At 51.1% G+C, this 18,534-nt stretch overlaps 1 protein-coding gene across 1 annotated transcript; it reads left to right on the top strand.

Annotated features, from left to right (window-relative positions):
- The first annotated feature begins 10,085 nt into the window (after positions 1 to 10,085).
- On the top strand, positions 10,086 to 12,819 carry IL1F10 (interleukin 1 family member 10). The gene is made up of 4 exons (XM_062208741.1): positions 10,086 to 10,117; positions 11,955 to 12,040; positions 12,287 to 12,414; positions 12,607 to 12,819. The coding sequence occupies exons 1-4, from the start codon at positions 10,086 to 10,088 to the stop codon at positions 12,817 to 12,819; spliced, it is 459 nt and encodes a 152-aa protein (XP_062064725.1).
- The last annotated feature ends 5,715 nt before the right edge of the window (positions 12,820 to 18,534 follow it).

The raw sequence follows: 18,534 nt of genomic DNA, 5'->3' as shown, positions 1-18,534 counted from the left end.
CCCTGGAAAGAAATTCAAATTAAATTGAGCTCTGCTGCTCGGGCAGCAAGAGCAGGGACCAGGAAAGAGATCCCCACAAAGCCCCCAAGATGGGGAATGTGGTGGGTTTGTGTGACTGGAATCTCCTGGGTGAGGAATTTACAAGAAAATAAAAGTGCTGTGAGGAACCTGGAATGGTCATAGCCCCTGTGACCACAAGATGTGGGGTCCAGCCCCCAAGGGGGTTGTTGTACTGGATGAAATGTGCCCACCCCCCAATTCAGAACTTCTCAGAACTTCGAACTGTGACCTAACTTGGAGAGAGAGGGTCTTTGCAGATGCAATTAGTCAAGACAGTTATGTGGACCTAAACCTAAGATGACTCATGTCTCTGGAAGAAGAGGAGGCTCAGACAAAAAGACCGTGTGAAGACACAGGCAGAGACTGGGTGATGCCGCCACGAGCCGAGAAGCACCCAGGACCGTGGTGGCTGCCAGAAGCTGGGCTGGCAGAAGGCAGCATTCTCCCCCTGGGGTCTTCAGAGAGGGCCTGGCCGGCCCAACGCTTGATTTTGGGCTTGCGGTCTCCTGAATTGTGAGGGAGTCAATTTCTGTTGTGCTAAGGCACTGAGGTTATGGGAATTGGCTCAGCAGTCCCGGGGAACGAGCACAGCTGCGGCTGATCCCCGTCCCCTGGTGTTCACACCCTGTATGAATTCCCTCCCGCATTGTCCCAGTCATCTCTGGGACCAAGGGAATGTGGCAGAAGAAGTGATGATACGCCACTTCCAAGGTTTGGCTGTAAGTGACACTGTGGCTATTATAGAGAGACCCACGTGATCCAAAGTGCGTCTCCCCCCGCTAGCCACATGGGTGAGCTTGCTGAGCCGGGCAGCCGGGCAGCCAGTCCTTCAGCCTGGACAGGCTCTCGGGTGCCTGTGGCCCAGCCAGCAGCCTGGTCGCACTGATTGCAGCCTGCTGAGGGCTAGGCTGCTCGAGCTTGCTGCCCCTCAGAAACCGTGAGACAATCAATGCCTGCTGTTTTAAGTTCTGCAATAACTTGTTATAGAGCAATAGATAACTAATACCCCCAAAAGGAAAAGAAATGCATTTATGTATTATCATTGTAATTCTCCCATATATTTTCACTCTCGTGCTCAAAATGAGCAAAGGGGACCGGAGCTGTGGCATAACAGGTAAAGCTGCTGCCTGCAGTGCCACCATCCAATTTGGGCGCTGGTTCAAGTCCCGGCTGCTCCATTTCCAATCCAGCTCTCTGCTATGGCCTGGGAAAGCAGTGGAAAATGGCCCAAGTCCTTGGGTCCCTGCATTCACATGGGAGACTTGGAAGAAGCTCCTGGCTTCAGATCGGTCCAGCTCTGGCTGTTGTGGCCATCTGTGGAGTGAACCAGTGGGTGGAAGACCTCTGTCTGTCTGCCTCTGCCTCTCTCTAATTCTGCCTTTCAAATAAATAAGTAAATCTTAAAAAAAAATCAAGAGCACTTTTATTAACCCAAGTGTTCTTTTTAAAAGCCAATCATAATAATTTGCTGACTAGTCTATTTCTACACTGGTCAGATCTTCTCTGAGTAACTTTGCACTTCCAGCCAAATATGCCAGGGACTGTCCCCAGTGTCCCCACCTAAACCCTGGGGGACCAGGGAGAAGACAGAGGAGGGACCCCAGGTATTCTACCTGTACTTCCCCTGTTGAAGCAGTCTAACAGGTTCAGAGTCTGCTGAAAGGCCAACATGGAGGTGGCCAGGATAGAAGAGGCTACCTCCATGGGTCTCAGAAGCACCTGTCCAAATGCAGTCGAAGTACGCGGGCAACAGGCAGCCTCTCAGGTCTGTTGAGAACGTGGGCTCCAGGCACCAGGCTGTGTTTCTGCAGACCCAGGTCACATTCTATGTCCATAGGCCCAGATACAGCCTCATGGTGCTTCCTCTGCTTTTGGGTTCTTCACTCACCCTCTCTGCACAGAGAACTCTCTGGGCTTTCACTACCTTGTTGAGACAACATGTCCCCAGAGAAGGTTTTGCTGAGCTGAGGTCCTTGGTCATCTGCTCGGTGCACAGCCCTGCGTGGTAGCAGGTTGCCTTGGGGAATATAAGACCCTTGGAATGACCTCAAGGTTAAGACTGCAACAATTTCAATTTATTTCCAAGCACCTAACATAACAGTTGGCAAATAATGGGGCCCCAGTGAGTATAGAATGTGGGAAATATTTCTCCATCTTGGGAATTCTCCCCCCTCTCCTCCACCAATTAAATTCTTAAGCGTGCAGCTCAATCCCATATCATTCTTGAAGGTTTTGCCAGCTCGAAATGATTGTGTCCCCATTTGTGGGATGACAGACTTCAACAGGGCATTAGCTGGGATGAGTCAACACTTGTAAGTCAGTAGTGAAGTGGGGACGGTAAAGCAGTATCTTTAGAATGTGTGGGCTGGATCACGACTGTCCAGGAGAGAAGGACCTACTGGCTTTAGATTTCTGAGATCTTAGTAAACACCACTGACCCAGGTCTATGTTGGTAGAAGTGTGATGCCCACATGGTGTAGGGTTTGTGCCAGTTATACGCTCTGAGGAACAAACAAGGTTGTAAGGGAAGAAGCCAAGCATGGAGGGTCTTTATTCCAAAGGAACAATACACAGTGAGCCCCCTTCGAGAAGTCAAAGATCTGTCACGTACAAGAATATACTTGTCTGTGTAATCCCAGGGAGCACAAGCAGAACATAAGAGTGGAAATTGTGGAAGCTGTTTCTCTTGTATGAGCCTCCAGTTTTTTAAAGATTTATTTATTTGAAAGGCAGAGTTAGAGAGAGAGAGAGAGAGGAGAGAGAGAACGAGCTTCCATCTGCTGGTTCACTCCCCAAACGGCTGCAGCAGCTGGAGCTGGGCCAGGTATAAGCCAGGAGCCTGGAACTCTATCTGGGTCTCCCACAGGACTGCAAGGGTCCAAACCATTGGGCCATCTTTCACTGCATTCCCAGGTGCATTAACAGGAAGCTGGATCAGAAGTGGGGCAGCTGGGACTTGAACTGGCGCCCATATGGGATGCCAGTGTTGCAGGCAGCAACTCAACCCACTGTGCCACAGCGCTGGCCCCATGAGTCCCAAATTTCAACCACAGGGACCACAAACACTATTCATGCTTCATAAAGAGGTTATGAGGCCTCTGATCCTGAAGATGTTGAGGAAGAGCCCAGGTAACCTATTTATTTCTCAGGGATTCCATAGCACAGGTTATCGCATTTCGAGGGAGACTGTGATGCCACATCTAAGGCCATTTATCAGTCCTAAGAATTCTTTTTATCCAAGGAGTTTTTCTACCACTATTGTCTCCAATCTGCCCTTGGCCCTCAGCTTAGAAAGTCTGGTCTTTTATATTACCTTTTCAAATGCTTAACTCCCCAGCCAGGCTATAAAGCTACTTAACAACAGAGACTGTGTATTGTATGTGTTTATCACATAGAAATATAAAGGCTTAGTAAACACTCACTGGTTACCTGATATAATACACCATGCCTTGGCCCTTCCCATGTCGGGGAGAGAGATTGGGGAAGGGGGTCAAGAGTGTTCATTGACCATAGAAAGCAACAACCCAGTCCTGTTTTTGACCATCTTTTCTTGTTTCTCATCCCACAAGCTTATCAGTTTTGCCATGACCCTTCCCACTTCCTCACCAAACCCTCTGTCGAATTTTGCAAGTGACCTAAGAGGGAGAATTACAATAGGATTGTTGTTCTCTATAAGGCCTTATGCCCAAGATTCTCTGTCCCTTCAGATGGATGGGTGGAAGTGTCGAAGGGTGGACGGACAGATGGAGAGATGGAGAGGTGGGTGGATGGGTGGATGGCTAGACTGAGTAAATTAATGTCAATTAGAGACCTGAGTGTTCTTTACCCTGTCTTGCTTACACCATCATATTCCCTAGTAGCCCAGGACGTATGACCCTTACAGCTGTGTGGGTTTTTAAATTTTTTTTTTTTTTGATGTTCTATCTCATCAAGGCGGGACCACATAATCAAGTCTGTTGGAAAGCAGATATTCCCTCCCACCTTTCCAACAGAGCCACACTCACGATGCTATCAGTCCCAGCTCTCTCTCTGTGGCCTGGCCTCGGGCATCAGAGGTTTATCTCTCTTTGGAGCTTTCAGACGTACTCTCTCTTGTGCTCACACTATCTCTCCAAGACTGGGATGGAGCCCCTGGACAGCAAAGATGTCTGACCCCAACACTGTTTATTTGGCTGCTACACCACTAATGATAGAGTCTGTGATAGTAACTACAGAGCAAGGGCCCAGTGCCTCGCCTGTACCGAGGCTTTATGGGTGACTCTCTCCCCCTTCAATAAACACTCATTAATGTCCCCACCTTTTTATTATCCATGCTGTGCTGAAGACATTGTGAAACCTCCAGGCTCTTCTTGCTCCCCGCACAGGAGCCAATTACAGAGATTGCTGCTGACCTGACCCACCCCGACCAGACAGTATAAACATGAGGCAGGTGCCTGGCAGAAATCAGTCGGAGGTTCCAGGCTTCAGGGCTCCAGGTCCCCAGGATCAGCAGGTCAGTGGTGGGCAGGCAATGTTCTCTCTCCTTCTGTCTCCCTTTCTTTCTTCCTTCTGTCAAGATTTCTCATGGGCATCCCCATTCATTCCTCCTGGCAAGCAAGCTCTTGTAACAAGGTGTCCCCACCACAGAACATGATGAGATGTGACATACATCTAGCAGCACGTAAGAAGAATTTGAATAGAGGGTATGGGTGTGGTCAAGTCAAGCATGTTAAATATTTAGAACTGCAGATGCATTTGTATGTTTTCTGTTACTGTAACAAAACAGCTGAGGTTGGGTAATACCTGAGGCTTATTTGTCTGCCTCACAGTTTTGGTGCCTGAGGGTCCAAGATTGGGTGACCCCTTTGTTCAGCCTGCTCTTAGCTGTGTCACAACATGGTGGACGACGCCATGGCGATGGTGTGTGCAAGATGATGAGCTCATTTGGCGAGAGAGGAAGCCCAGCTTGCCCTTTCTAGAACGACCCTCTCTGTGGGAAGTGACCAGGTCCTGCAAGAACCATTTTAATCCCTTGCAAGGATAGTTCCCCCAATGACCTCACCACCTCCCACCAGGTCCCACCACTGCCACCCTGGAGACCAGGAATTCACCACACGAATCTTCGGGAGAACAAACCACATCCAAACCTAGCACAGATTTTAGAGAGTAATTTCAGAAGAAATTGTCCAGGCCAGTGATATTCAATCAGTGTCTAGGGAAGCTTGGGAGTTCCTTAGAGGTGTCCACACAGCCTGCTTCAGTAGGAAAGAGAAATACTAGGGTGTCTCCATCACTCCTTGATTCAGCAAAAACAGGTCGCCTTTATCTGTTTTGTTTTTTTGTTTTGTTTTGTTTTGTTTTTTTGACAGGCAGAGTGGACAGTGAGAGAGACAGAGAGAAGGGTCTTCCTTTTGCCGTTGGTTCACCCTCCAATGGTCGCCGCGGCCGGCACGCTGTGGCCGGCACACTGCGCTGATCCGAAGCCAGGAGCCAGATGCTTCTCCTGGTCTCCCATGCAGGTGCAGGCCCAAGCACTTGGGCCATCCTCCACTGCACTCCCGGGCAACAGCAGAGAGCTGGCCTGGAAGAGGGGCAACCGGGACAGAATCGGGTGCCCCAACCAGGACTAGAACCCGGGGTGCCGGCACCGCAGGCGGAGGATTAGCCTATTGAGCCACAGCGCCGGCCACCTTTATCTGTTTTATATTCATTAGGTCCTGTGTAAAATTCATTGTGAGACTTAACAGTTTTGAAAAGTACTGACCTTACCTATCCTCTCATTCCAACGATGATAAATTGAGAACCTAGGGACAGAGGTGGTGAGACCAGTGGGTAGCAGGGCCTGGTCTGGAACCCTGCCTTGCTGTTCAAAGTCCACTATATGTTTCTGTGTCCTTCTCATAAGTAGCAACGTATGTCAGACAGTGGTTGGAGAGAGCCTCGAGTGGGCTACAAGCTATGCTTCCTGATTTCAAGATCTTATTGACTTCTATATGAGAAAAATGCCTTAGTACACAATAATAAACAATACAGCAAAATTCAATAGGAGCCAGAGTAGGGTTGCAATAGTAAGGGAAAGATCCATTAACTCTGCGTCCTAGAATCATGGATGGTCTGACCTAGAAAGAACTTTAACAACTATATAATCTAATCACATGAATTTATAGACGTTGAAACTGGGGCTTGGAGGTTAAGTGACATGACCCTGTATGCCTGAGCTGTTGCTCTGAGCTGATAATTAACTTGACAGAACTAGCTATTGAACCCATATATACTGTTAGGATTCTGTGATCTTAATACTGAAAAATCTGAATGGAGAGCAATAAGGAAGGATGACTTTTGGAGCAGAGAAATCCAAAACAACTCTGAGTTTGCCCACTGAGAAGAGAAGATGCTGTGTTGCCTGCCGAGGTGGTTTGGCATCCACAGAGATGTGCATCACTATCATGCAGCTAAATCAGGCCAGATGGTGGCAAGATGGGTGGACACTGTGGATCCTAGAGCAGGGATGCAGGGCAGGGGTGCAGTGAAAGAAGTACTGAGAATGCTAATCCAGGTATTCACATAGGTTAAGTTGAATTGAAGGTAGAAAAGCCAAGAAAACAAGACATACAATTGTACTGGCAGTTAAGAACACAGTTATGTTTTAAAGGAATAATCCACTGGGGCTAATGGATAAATTAGACATAAAATGAAGAGAAGTGGGAGAGGTGGTCCATGATTCTCAAGTTTTGAGCTTCACTGATGAGGGCACTATGACTGCAATGACAGAAATGAAACTGGGATGGATACTTGAAATTCACTTAACCTTACATCTATTAGATTGTGTATTGGCAGGAAATCCTAAGAGGGATTTCCTGCACACTGCTAGAGATAAAGTAGGAGGTACAGCCTGGATTTAGGAGACAGACCAAGAAGATTATTGTAATTATAGAAGTTGATGAATTACAATCCTATGGGATATGAGATAGAAGTACTTAGGACTTTGTTGGTTTTTTTTTTTTAAGATTTTTATTTATTTATTTGAAAGTCAGAGTTACACAGAGAGAGGAGAGAGAGACAGAGAGGTCTTATATCTGCTGGTTCACTCCCCAGATGGCCGCAACGGCCGGAGATGCACTGATCCAAAGCCAGGAGCCAGGAGTTTCTTCCGGGTCTCCCACATGGGTGCAGGGGCCCAAGGACTTGGGCCATCTTCTACTGCCATCCTAGGCCATAGCAGAGAGCTGAATCGGAAGTGGAGCAGGCGGGTCTCGAACCAGCACCCATATAGGATGCCGACACTTCAGGCCAGGGCGTTAACTCGCTGAGCCACAGCTCCAGCCCCAGGACTTTGTTTTATGAGCTTCAACCTTAGAGGCAACCCTAGAAGGAGAGGCAAAGTATGAAGGGAACCAGTCAATGCCAAGGGTCCCTAGGAGACAGTGACCATATATGCAAGGAAACAGCAGTCTTTAGACTTGGCTCCACAGAAGCTGGTCTTGGAAAGAGCAGACCTCACGTAGCTAAATGTGCAGAAGAACATGGAGAAAAACCCTGGGCCATTTGGTGGAGATGTTTCATGTAGGGCTGATGAAGTCTCAGAGACTGTAGTCAAGGAGAAGTAAGAGGAAGAAATGAGGGATATAGGCGGTAGTCCAATAGGAAAAGGAGAACTTTGGGATGGCATGGGGGGAGGGGGGTGCGCATTAGGAGGGAGCATGGCAGAAGCTCAGCCCCAGGATCCCAGCTTCTCTGATGGAAGGACTTCTGGTGGACTAGCAAGTAGTTTCTCTTTTCTACTCATTCCATCACAACCCAGCAGAACTTAGGCAGTGGGGGCCTGATACAGGAGTCTCCAGGAAATACATAGAGATTTGGGACTATGCCAGGATGGGAAGCTGCTAGGGCCCAAGAGATCCAGCTGGACTGGGCCAGTGCTGATTTTCAGCTGGCTCTTTGAGTTTACACTGACCGAGAGTGGGAGACGCCAGCTTGCCTGTCCAGCTCCACACAGGACCCTCCACTTGGTCTGCCCCACCTGGACTTTGCCACAGCTACCCAGCTGCCCTTACATCTGTCATCCTAACCAAAGGGGCCCCAAGGGTTTGGCTAAGAGGCAGCACATCATCAAATGGGCTTGCACTGGGGCCATGCTACCTTTGGCTACCCCAGCTCGGGTCCCTTGTTACTCAATGTGGGGTCCAGGGACCAGCAGCCTTAACATCACTTGGTTGCATGTTAAAATGCAGAGCCTCAGGCTCCACACCAGACTTAGGGAATCAGAATTTTAGCAGGAGGTGCGGGTGACTTATATGTTCATTAAGGACTGAGAAGGACTGAGCTGGCCTGCCAACCCAGGCCTGGCTGATCACTAGCATCATTCCAAGTGGTAGCAAATGGGAACCTCAGCCTAGCATATAAGACTTATCAAGAATCTCCCAGGTGCATTAGATGGGCAGGTCCATCTGGGTGCCAATGACCTGACTGAACACTTCATTAAAAATATTAAAACCTACTTTGTATGATAAAGGAAATTCATGTCTATTAGCAGAAAAAAATACTGAGGTTTTAAAAAATAATAAAAATCTCTTCCAATCCTGTCAGCCATACTACATGTGGTCACAGTGCTGGGAGTCTTTGTTTTGTAAAGGTGTGTCTCTATCCAGACACGTGTGTGAGTTTAAGTGGAATTTAATGTATAGATTATTTATAACCTCTATTTCTCACTTAATATATCCTGAAAAGTTTTATGTCATCAAATATTCTCTTACAATATCATCTTGTATGGACTTTTACTTCCTTATTTACTGAAGTTGCCGTATGTTTGAATCCAATTTCTGGTAGTGAACATTCAGATTATTTCCAACTCCTCACTGTTTTAAAAATAATACAGTGAACATCCTTTTAAATAAAAACACAGGAAACCAATTATTTTTTCTTCAAATAAGGGCAACACACGCCACCATGCGGTATGTGCCGAGCTGTGAGACTGATTCACATCCCAACATCCATATGGAGTTTCTTCCTTTTTTGGTGCCTGCTTTCACTCTTGTCAGCTCTTGAACCTCCAACTTGAGACCCAGAGGTAGAAAGTGACTTGTCCAAGGTGACAAGGTGGCAGATCCAGGATGAAAGCCCCTGCGTCCCAGCCATGGCATCAGGAGTGCCGAGGTACTGGTTAGTCCCGGCCTCAACACCACCTGCCTCCCCATGTGTCCCCCGGCGCCACCCTAACCCTTCCCTGTCTGCCTCCTTCTTCCCACCCCTCTTCCTGCTTTCTTTCCTCTGTCCTCTTGTTTTCTGCTTTCTTCTATTTTTCCTCCTCTCTTCCTTCTTCCTTGGAGAGATTGAACCTTCACTGTTCTGGGCATGTCCAACTCCTGATTGGCTCCGGACTCCTTCCCATGCCAGCTCCTGGGTTGGCCTTTCGGAAGGGCGGGCATGCTAGGGGCAGATCAGGTGCCCAGAAGAGCAGGGCTGTGTGAAGCCGAGTGGTCGGGGGCTTACATGGGGCCAGCACCTTCAGTTTAGGTGGTTTCCTCCTGGAGCAGGAGCACAGGGGAGTTTGGATGGCTTAGCTTTGCTGAGGTTCCACAAGACTCTCCCACTCCCACAGCCCCTGGAGACTCCATGGGGATGCTCATCACCCCTTCTTGGGCAGGGGGTTTGGAGTGTGGGGACCTCCAGGGTAGGCTGGGAAGTGGAACTAGGTTTGAGCTGAGCTCATCCTCCAGTGGAGCACACCACACCCCGTGCAGCCCTGGGAGGGGCCCTGGCTAAGCTGTCAGGGGCAATCCTAGGGCTATAGCAGTGCACGTGTCCTGGGCTCACACGCCTGCCAGCTTGGCCTGCTCCTAGATGGCTCAAAGGAGGCAGAGGGAGGGTCCCTGGAGTGTGATGGGTTGGGGAAGATTCTGGCAGTCAGTTATAGCCGAGAGGTCCAGGGGGCCTTTGCAGCCTGCGGTGTGGTTGAGCCCCAGTGTGCCTGTCCCCACTTCCACCTAGCATCATTCTCTAACAGTCTCTCTCTCTCCTCCCTTCAGCGAGAAGCAGACACCTGCAGTATGTGTTCCCTGCCCATGGCCAGATACTACATGTAAGTCCTGGTGTGTCCACCACTGTCCCAATCAGGGGGCCACAAAAGGGAAGGAAGGCTGAGTCTGTGGTCTCGGAACCCCTCCATTAAGCTTCCTCCTCGTCACCATAACGATAGCTCTCCTTCCTAAGAATCTGCAAATGCCAGCCGCTAGCAAGCCACCGGGGGACCCTCACTAACCCCATTTGATAGATCTTGGAACGGAGGCTTGAAGCAGTTAAATAGCTCCTCCCGCACGACACAGCTGCCAAAAGGCAGAGCCAGAGATGAGACCTCACGTCTTCTCTGAGTGCTCAGGGGCGACGCTGAATGCGGCGACAGCACCGCCGCGGCGCCCCCGCACAACTTACTCTCAGCCTGGCCTCCGACTCAACTCTGCATTTTTCCTTAATCGATATTTGCTCTGGTTTACTGCTTCATTGCCTGTGGTTTTTGACATAAACTCCCACAGGCCTTCTGAGGCATGAGATGAGACGTAAGAAATATATATATATAAAAAAATTGATTTCTGGAATGTGTTGCTCAGCCACCCCGTAGGCCAGCACTGTCCTGGCCTGCTGGAGGTGGCAAAGCGTGCCAGTGATGTCACATGCCAGTGATGATGTCACATGTGGTACCCAGCTGGGGTTTTGGTCGAGTCCTGGCTGCCAAGGTTTCCGGGGGAATAGCAGATCTTTTCAGACTTTAATTTTTATTGTACAGATGAACCTGCTGTAAACACGTACAGTCACTAGCTAAAAGTTCTGATGCTTAGCTGTCATTGAGGGAGAAGGATGTCTTGGAGGTGGTGGTGTCGGTCCAGGGGTTCTGCCCTCAAAGTTTTCAGGAGCTCCTTAGGCCCTGGGAGCAGCTGGTGGACATCTTTGAAACCAGCTGGGCGACGGCGCTAACAACCTGTGCAGCCCTGACGTTCTAGCTGCCCGCCACGGTATCTCTCCAGCTTCCCTGGCATGCACTGAGCTTCCCCCCAGGCTGCCTGTGAGAGCTGCAGCCACACCACACAATCGCTTTCAAGCTCTGCTCCGGTCTCCACCAACCTCCTTTATTTGGCTCAGCCCAGGGACACTTTGTGCTGCCCAGAGTGGGCGGTAGTCATTGCATCATGTAGGCTGTTTTTTTTTTTTTTTTTTTTTTCTGATTTTTGGGTTTTCTCTTATAAGAATTCTTGGGCCAGTGCCACGACTCACTAGGCTAATCCTCCGCCTGGGGCACCAGCACTCCGGGTTCTAGTCCCTGTTGGGGCGCCAGATTCTGTCCCGGTTGCTCCTCTTCCAGTCCAGCTCTCTGCTGTGGCCCGGGAAGGCAGTGGAGGATGGCCCAAGTGCTTGGGCCCTGCACCCTCATGGGAGACCAGGAGGAAGCACCTGGCTCTTGGCTTCGTATCGGCACAGCACGTGGGCCATAGCGGCCATTTGGGGGGTGAACCAATGGAAGGAAGACCTTTCTCTCTGTCTCTCTCTCTCTCCCTAACTCTGCCTGTCAAAAAAAAAAAAAAAAAGAAAGAAAGAAAAGAAAAGAATCCTTTAAAATATCTGCAAGGAAAATCACAATTATTCACTCCCTAACACCTTTCGTAGAGAGAATAAATATCTACGAGGCGCTGGAGCAGGCCTGGAAAATCTGGGCTAAGGCTCACTGGGACATGTCCAGGGAAGCTGAGAACTGCTGTACCCTCCATTGGGAAGCACTGGCTCCCGCGCTCTGCCTGATGGGTGCCGGGGCCTGCTGAATGCAGAAAGCGCAGCCTCCGAAAAGCCGGGGCCTGGAGGTCCCTGAGGACAGACAGACCAGGCGGGGGAAGGTGGGGAGAACCACCAGCACTGCTGTCCTCTTTCAGAATCAAAGACGCAGACCAGAAGGTTCTGTACATAAGAGATGGCCAGCTGCTGGTGGGAGATCCTGATGTAGACAAGTGCAGTGCGGGTGAGCTTCCGACAGGTTCCCTCTCCCTTGACCACAGGCCCTCGCTTCTCTCCGGCTTCCCTCCCAGCCACAGGGCCAGCGGCTGCACCCAGCCACAAGCCACTGCGCCCTCTCCCAGCTAGGGGACACGACCCCCCTACTGAGTCTGGGCTTCCCTATAGCCCGCAGTGGGTCTGTCCAGGTCCAGTTCCTCTGCTCAGTGAGACCTGGCTCTCTTCTCTCCCCCCCCCACCCCTACGCCCCCAGAGAAGATCTGCATCCTTCCAAACAGAGGCCTGGACCGCACCAAGGTCCCCATCTTCCTGGGGACCCAGGGCGGGAGCCGCTGCCTGGCATGTGTGGAGACAGGAGCCGGGCCTTCTCTGCAGCTGGAGGTGAGATACCCCACTCCCCGGCCCTGGGGGACACTGCAGACCCAGCCCGGCCCCCAGGATGCTCTGGCACCCGGGCACCCATCTGTGGATGCCCAACCAAGCCCCCCAGGTTTCTACCATCTCCCCCTGCACCCAGCACTGAGACCCTTGCCTGCAAATGTGCAAAAAGCAGCTGCCTCCTTGCCCCCACAGGATGTGAACATCGAGGACCTGTACAAGGCGGGTGAAGAGGCCACACGCTTCACCTTCTTCCAGAGCAGCCTGGGCTCTGCCTTCAGGCTCGAGGCTGCTGCCTGGCCTGGCTGGTTCGTCAGTGGCCCGGCCGAGCCCGAGCAGCCAGTGCAGCTCACCAAGGAGAGCGAGCCCTCGGCCCGCACCGAGTTCTACTTTGAGCAGAGTCGGTAGGGAGGCAGGGTGCCGAGGTCCAGTCTGCTGCCCCCAAAGCAGCCTCATGCTGCTCAGGGTCTTCATGATGCACCCCCCCCCAAAGATGTCTCCATCTGAATTCCCAGACCCACGAATGTGTTATCTTACATGGCAAATGAGACTGCACAAGTGGGATTAAGACCCCTAGGTATCCAGGTGGCCCCCATGGAACCATGGGTCCTCAGGAGGGTGAGAAAGGAGGGTGAGGTGAGAGGTAGATTGAAAGATGCTGCACTGCTGATGGTGAAGATGGAGAGAGGAGCCAGGCGCCAACAGGTGCAAGAAGATTCTGGAAAAGGCAGCGGGATGGGTCCTCCTCGGTGCCTCCAACAGCACGACGGCTCTCCTGAAACCTTGGTGTTTAGTCCCATGAAACCAGTTTCAGACTTCTGACCTCCAGACACCAATAAACCTGGGTTGTTGGAAGCTGCTGTGTTGGAGGTGATTCGATGCAGCAGTGTTAGGTGATTTCTCCAGGTCCTCGGGCAGCCTGGGTGCACCATTTAACACAGGGATAAGTTGCATTCATCGGGTGTATTCTTCTTGGAAGACTGCCCACAGCTCCTCCTGGACACGTAGAGTTTAAGGTCACAGTGGAACCCTTGAGTTGAGGTGACCTGTTACAGATGGGAGCAGCCGACACAAACTTGGCCGAGGGTGTGCCATTGGAGCTGGGACCTGTCCTCCGAGCCCCAGTCATAGGGACTCTGTGACCAGGCTGAAGCCATGGATCAGGACCCCTGGAGGGGGTGGTGCTCTGCTGCTTGCGTACAACCATGCAGCAGGCACCTAACATGCTCGAGTCCCAACAAGGGGTGGAACCTCAGATCAGTGTGTCTTCATCCCCGGAAGGACCACACAAGGCAGGCATTCTCACCACCACCAGCCAGATGAGGAAAATGGGTCAAGAGAAGTAAAAGCACCCAGACTATAAATGTTGGGGCTCAAGATCAGACCTGGTGCATCTGACCATGAACCAATGCATCCTACAACTATTTATTTCAATGCAAGTGCTGGAGGTAGACTGGTGAACAAAACCAGACTGTTTCCTTGGTACTGACGGTTGAATGTACAAAACACTAAACAAACAAGAAAGCAAATAGGCCGATTTACATGATAGAAGGTGAGAGCAGCAGGTGTTCAATGGGAACATTAGGTAGGGTGATGGGGGTACAATTTTGGAGGACAGGACTTTTTGGAAGAGGTGATACTTGAGCTGAGGATGGAGGGCTGGCAGCAGCTGGGACTGGGAAGGATTCAGGTGGAGGATTAGGCAGTGCATCAATCCCAAGACAGACAGGTGCAGCGTGTTCCAGTGAGAACAGACAGCCCGGAGGCTGAAGCCTGGAGAGCGAGAGGAAGAGCCAAGCAAGACCAGCAGTCCTGGGCCATGTGGGGTTCTGGTGGTAAAGCAAGGGCTTCGCTGTATTCAGTGTGAAGGGAGGGTTCGGGACAGCGTCCCCTAGAGGAAAGACAATGGAGGCACAGCTCCGCCACATGGCGGTTCCTTCCCGAGCTGCCCCGCATAGCCCGCATGTGACCCAGGCACCTTACCCGCTGGCTACCCACTGTCACCCTGTGCTTTCGGAGGCAGATTCTGTTTTGCGTCACCAGTGTCACTGCCGAGACACAGAGGGTGATGAGTTAGTGCAAAATCTTAAATGAACTAGTTGGACGTTCACCTAACCATGTGCGGAGTGCTTCGGTAGCAGGCACAGCGGTGGAGCTGACGTGATGGCTGGGCAGGGGTTCTCCAAGGAGAGGGCATTGCATCTGGGCCTCGAGTTTTCCAGGCAGACAGCATGGAGGTGGGCGTTCCAGGCAGAAAGTGCCACTCAAGCTGGTGTGCTGGAGGAGAGCTCCCAGCCCGGCTGGGGTGTGGCTGGGACCCAGGGCTTGCTACTGCTGCATGCAGACATGGAGATGGGCGGGGTCTGCCTGTGAGTGTCCTTGAGGGACTTTAGACTTCATCCAAGAGGCCCAGAGGAGTAACTCAAGGATTCCAAGCAGGGCGGGGATTTGAAGCGTGGGCCCCTGAGAGCAACCTTGCTGCTACTGCTTTGGCAGGTCAGAGCTTCCTCCTCCCCGCCCCTGCCTTTTCTTCCAAACTGTCCTGGGGCTTAGCTTCTGTGCTCTGGTTCCAAGGTCAACCTGACCCCTGTTTTGTCTTCCCACGGCCAGCGATCTCCTTCGTTCACATGCTAAAAGATAAGCTTAGACCTACTGAAGTTTTGAAGTTTCTTTGAGCTGGCTGTGAGTCATGAGTTCAGGAGACGGGGATGTGGGAAGATTTCTATAGGAAATCTTTGCCTGGGAAACAAGACAAAGAAGACACGTATTTTAAAATTTTGTTTATTTTCATTGTATTTGAAAGGCAAAGAGACGGAAGTCTTCCATCCACTAGTTTACTCCCCAAACTCTGGCCACATCCGAGGTTGGGCCAGGCTGAAGCCAGGAAGCTGGAACTCTGGCTTTCCAGCCTGGGTGGAAGGGACGCAAGGACCCGATCTGCTGCCTCCCGGATGTGCCTTAGCATGAAGCTGAATTGGAAGTGGACTTGAACCAGGCACTCTGCTGGGATGTGCAATGCTGGTGTCCCAAGCAGCGACTTAACTTCTGTCCCGAATGCCCACCTTCAAAGAAAACATTTGATGGGTTAAAGCGGAAAGTTCCTGTTAGAGATTATGGGGTAGTTTTGATGGACTAGGCTTAAGTTTTATTTTCCTTGGCTATGAGCTGTCATTCTAAATTGGGTTTTGATTCACTATCTAGGAGTTCCAACTAGAATGTTGTTTCACATACATGAACACATGTTGTGGAGCGGTGGGATAAGCCACCACCTGCAATGCTGGCATCCCATATGAGCATTGATTTCAGTCCTGACTGCTCCACTTCTGATCCAGCTCCCTGCTAATAGGCCTGGAAAAGCAGCAGGAGATGGCCCAAGTGCTTAGGTCCCTGACACCCATGTGAGAAACCCAGATGGAGTTCCAGGCTCCTGGCTTCAGCCTGGCCCAGCTCTGGCTGTTGAGGCCCTTTGGGGAATGAACTAGCAGATGGAAGATCTCTCTGTCTCTCCCTTTCTCTCTATAGCTCAGCCTTTCAAACAAATAAAATAAATCTTTTTTAAAAAAAAAGATGGAAAGAACCCAAGCCCCTAGGGCTGTCTCAGCCTAGCCACCTCATAGCAAACCATTTTAACATGCGGTGACTCATTTCTGCTGATTCTTGTGTGCTGTGCACGCCGAGCCAGGCACACCAGGCCCTGCACCAAGCTGAACAGCATTCTCTACATAAGTGGAAAGCATTGCACATCTAATATATGCCAGTTCTGAACAGCACTGAGAAGAGAAGGAAGAAGACGTAAGACGCAGGGGATGGGGTCCTTGCTTTTGGGGGCACACTGTGTGCGGGGAGGGAGACTCCGGGTGGGAACTGGTCATTGTGAACAACAGTTCCCACCTACTGACTGCTTTCTAGGAACGTCTGTTTCTCTGCCGACACTCCAGATAGCTCTCAGGGGGCCATGGACTCAGTTCTGCAGGACTCCGGGAGAAGCAGTGGCGGGAGCTCTGGCCCTGGGCATGGCAAAGCCAGCGCTCACAGCAGCTCCTCCTAGGCACAGTGCAGGGAGGCCAAGAACCTTCTTCTCCCACATCTCAAGACTCGGCTCTCAAATTCCTTCTCCTCCCTGGAGACGAGCCAAAGTCTTCACAACCAGGCCACGGGAGCTATTATGATGTCAGTCGCTGGGAGAGGCACACTGCAGGTCCTGCCCACAAGTCACATCTCGCCGGGAACTAGTCAGGCCAGAGTCAGAGGAAACAAGCAGTTGGGACACAGTATGGCAACGCCTCCGTCAGGTAGTGCCAGGGAGCCTGGCAGTGGCAGGGTGGATGTGTGTGCCTGTGTGTGTATGGGATGTACCTACCGTGTGCATGAACATCCCTCTGCATGCATGCGTGCATCCGTGTGCAGTGTGTGTGCACATGAGTTCCTGTGTGTGTGTCCACAGGAGACTCCAGATGGAGGCTGCATTTGGTTCAGAGAGGGGCCTTATCTTTATTACAGAAGGTTCTGGGGCAAACTGTACACAACAGGGCGATGTCTTCAGGGTGTCCCATAGCCCTGTGTCCTGGTTCTCCCACCAGGAATCAAAAAACACTCACTCTCCCCTTTGGCCCAAATTTTCGTCTTGGGGGTCCCACTCCTGAAAGTCATTCTAGCCCCAAGAACAGCTGCTCAAAAGGTCACACCCCCAACGCCACAGGTCGCACAGCACATGTCAATTCCTGGGGTGTCTAAATCCAAAATTAAGGAGGAAAAAGTAAAACTGGAAAAAAAAATCTAATGGACATCCCGTGTTCCTGGCTATTTCTAAAATATACGACCATTTCGTAAGTAAAATGACAAATACGCATGCAATCAGCATCAATGGAAGTTAATGTCTTGGGTCTAAGCATTGGCATTCGGGCTATATTTACATATTTCCAGTTGCGTTCTACATTGCTAAAAGGGTTTGTTATGATTCTACCAACACAAAGAGTCTATCTGGCCCCTAAAAGGGGCAAACTCCAAGCATCCCAGGAACAGCTCCTCCGGAAGCGAGGCCCGGAGGCTGCAGTGCGACCTTCGGACTGCAGGTGGCGACAGAGATCCACTTCGCCAGAGACTTTTGCAAGGTTGTGGCTGGGAGCTGCGCCAGTCCTTACTCTGTACTGAGTGCCAGCCTCCGTGCCCCGTTTCTGCCTCGCTTACAGCGGATTCATCCTCCTGAAGCGGCGTGTGAGATCCTGACCATCACGTGACTGCAAAGCTCCGCGTGCCCTCTCCCTGGTAACAGCAGGTTCTCAGCACCCTCCTGAGCGCAGGGACACAGGGCCTCTCCTCTGGGGCCTCACAGCCTGGGGGAGAGGACAGACAGAAAACACACGCAGGGCTTTAGGATCTTTGTACAGATGTGCAAGAGCACAAAATGTACCCCCTTGTCCCTTCTCCGTGTGACAGAGACGTGCTTTCCTGCTCGCTCTGCCCCTCCAAGTCCCTTGGGATGCCCCAGCCCAAGCTCTGGTCAAGAACTATGGTTGACAGGGCTGTCTGGTAGCCTTGAGTAACAGAAGAGGCTCTTCTAACTGGAGCATTTTGCACAGATGGTTCCTGGGAATCTGTAGCCATAGGACCTGATGGCTAAAAAATAACAGTGGTCCGGCCGGCACTGTGGCAATAGGTTAATCCTCTGCCTGCAGTGCCAGCATCCCATATGGGCGCCGGTTCTAGTCCCGGCTGCTCCTCTCCCAATCCAGCTCTCTGCTGTGGCCTGGGATAACAGTAGAAGAAGGCCCAAATCCTTGGGCCCCTGCACCCGCTTGGGAGAGCTGGAAGAAGCTCCTGGCTCATGGCTTCCGATCGGGACAGCTCTGTCTATTGCAGCCATTTGGGGAGTGAACCAACAGAAGAAAGACCTCTCTCTCTGTCTCTACCTCTCACTGTCTGTAACTCTACCTCTCAAATAAATAAATAAAATCTTAAAATAAATAACAGTGGTCATGTGAGCTTGTCTCCATGTGGGAGCTCAGACTCAGGTACCTCCTAGCCATGTGTTTCCCAGGCTGGTTCCGGGGAACACGTTTCCAGCGAGTGCTCATGGGTGTATGGGTGGGGGAGGGCTATCTCTCCTCTCCTTTTCTGCATGCC

Source organism: Lepus europaeus, chromosome 13 (assembly GCF_033115175.1).
Source record: "Lepus europaeus isolate LE1 chromosome 13, mLepTim1.pri, whole genome shotgun sequence".
In the NCBI taxonomy this organism is placed as follows: domain Eukaryota; kingdom Metazoa; phylum Chordata; class Mammalia; order Lagomorpha; family Leporidae; genus Lepus; species Lepus europaeus.
Note: the sequence above shows the minus strand (reverse complement) of the source record. Positions and strands in the feature narration are given on the sequence as shown.

Excerpts from the sequence above, each read along its gene's own strand:
- IL1F10 (XM_062208741.1), top strand. The coding sequence starts at position 10,086 with ATGTGTTCCCTGCCCATGGCCAGATACTACAT. Across the intron at positions 10,118-11,954 it reads CCCATGGCCAGATACTACAT|AATCAAAGACGCAGACCAGA; the intron begins GTAAGTCCTGGT and ends GTCCTCTTTCAG. Across the intron at positions 12,041-12,286 it reads TGTAGACAAGTGCAGTGCGG|AGAAGATCTGCATCCTTCCA; the intron begins GTGAGCTTCCGA and ends CTACGCCCCCAG.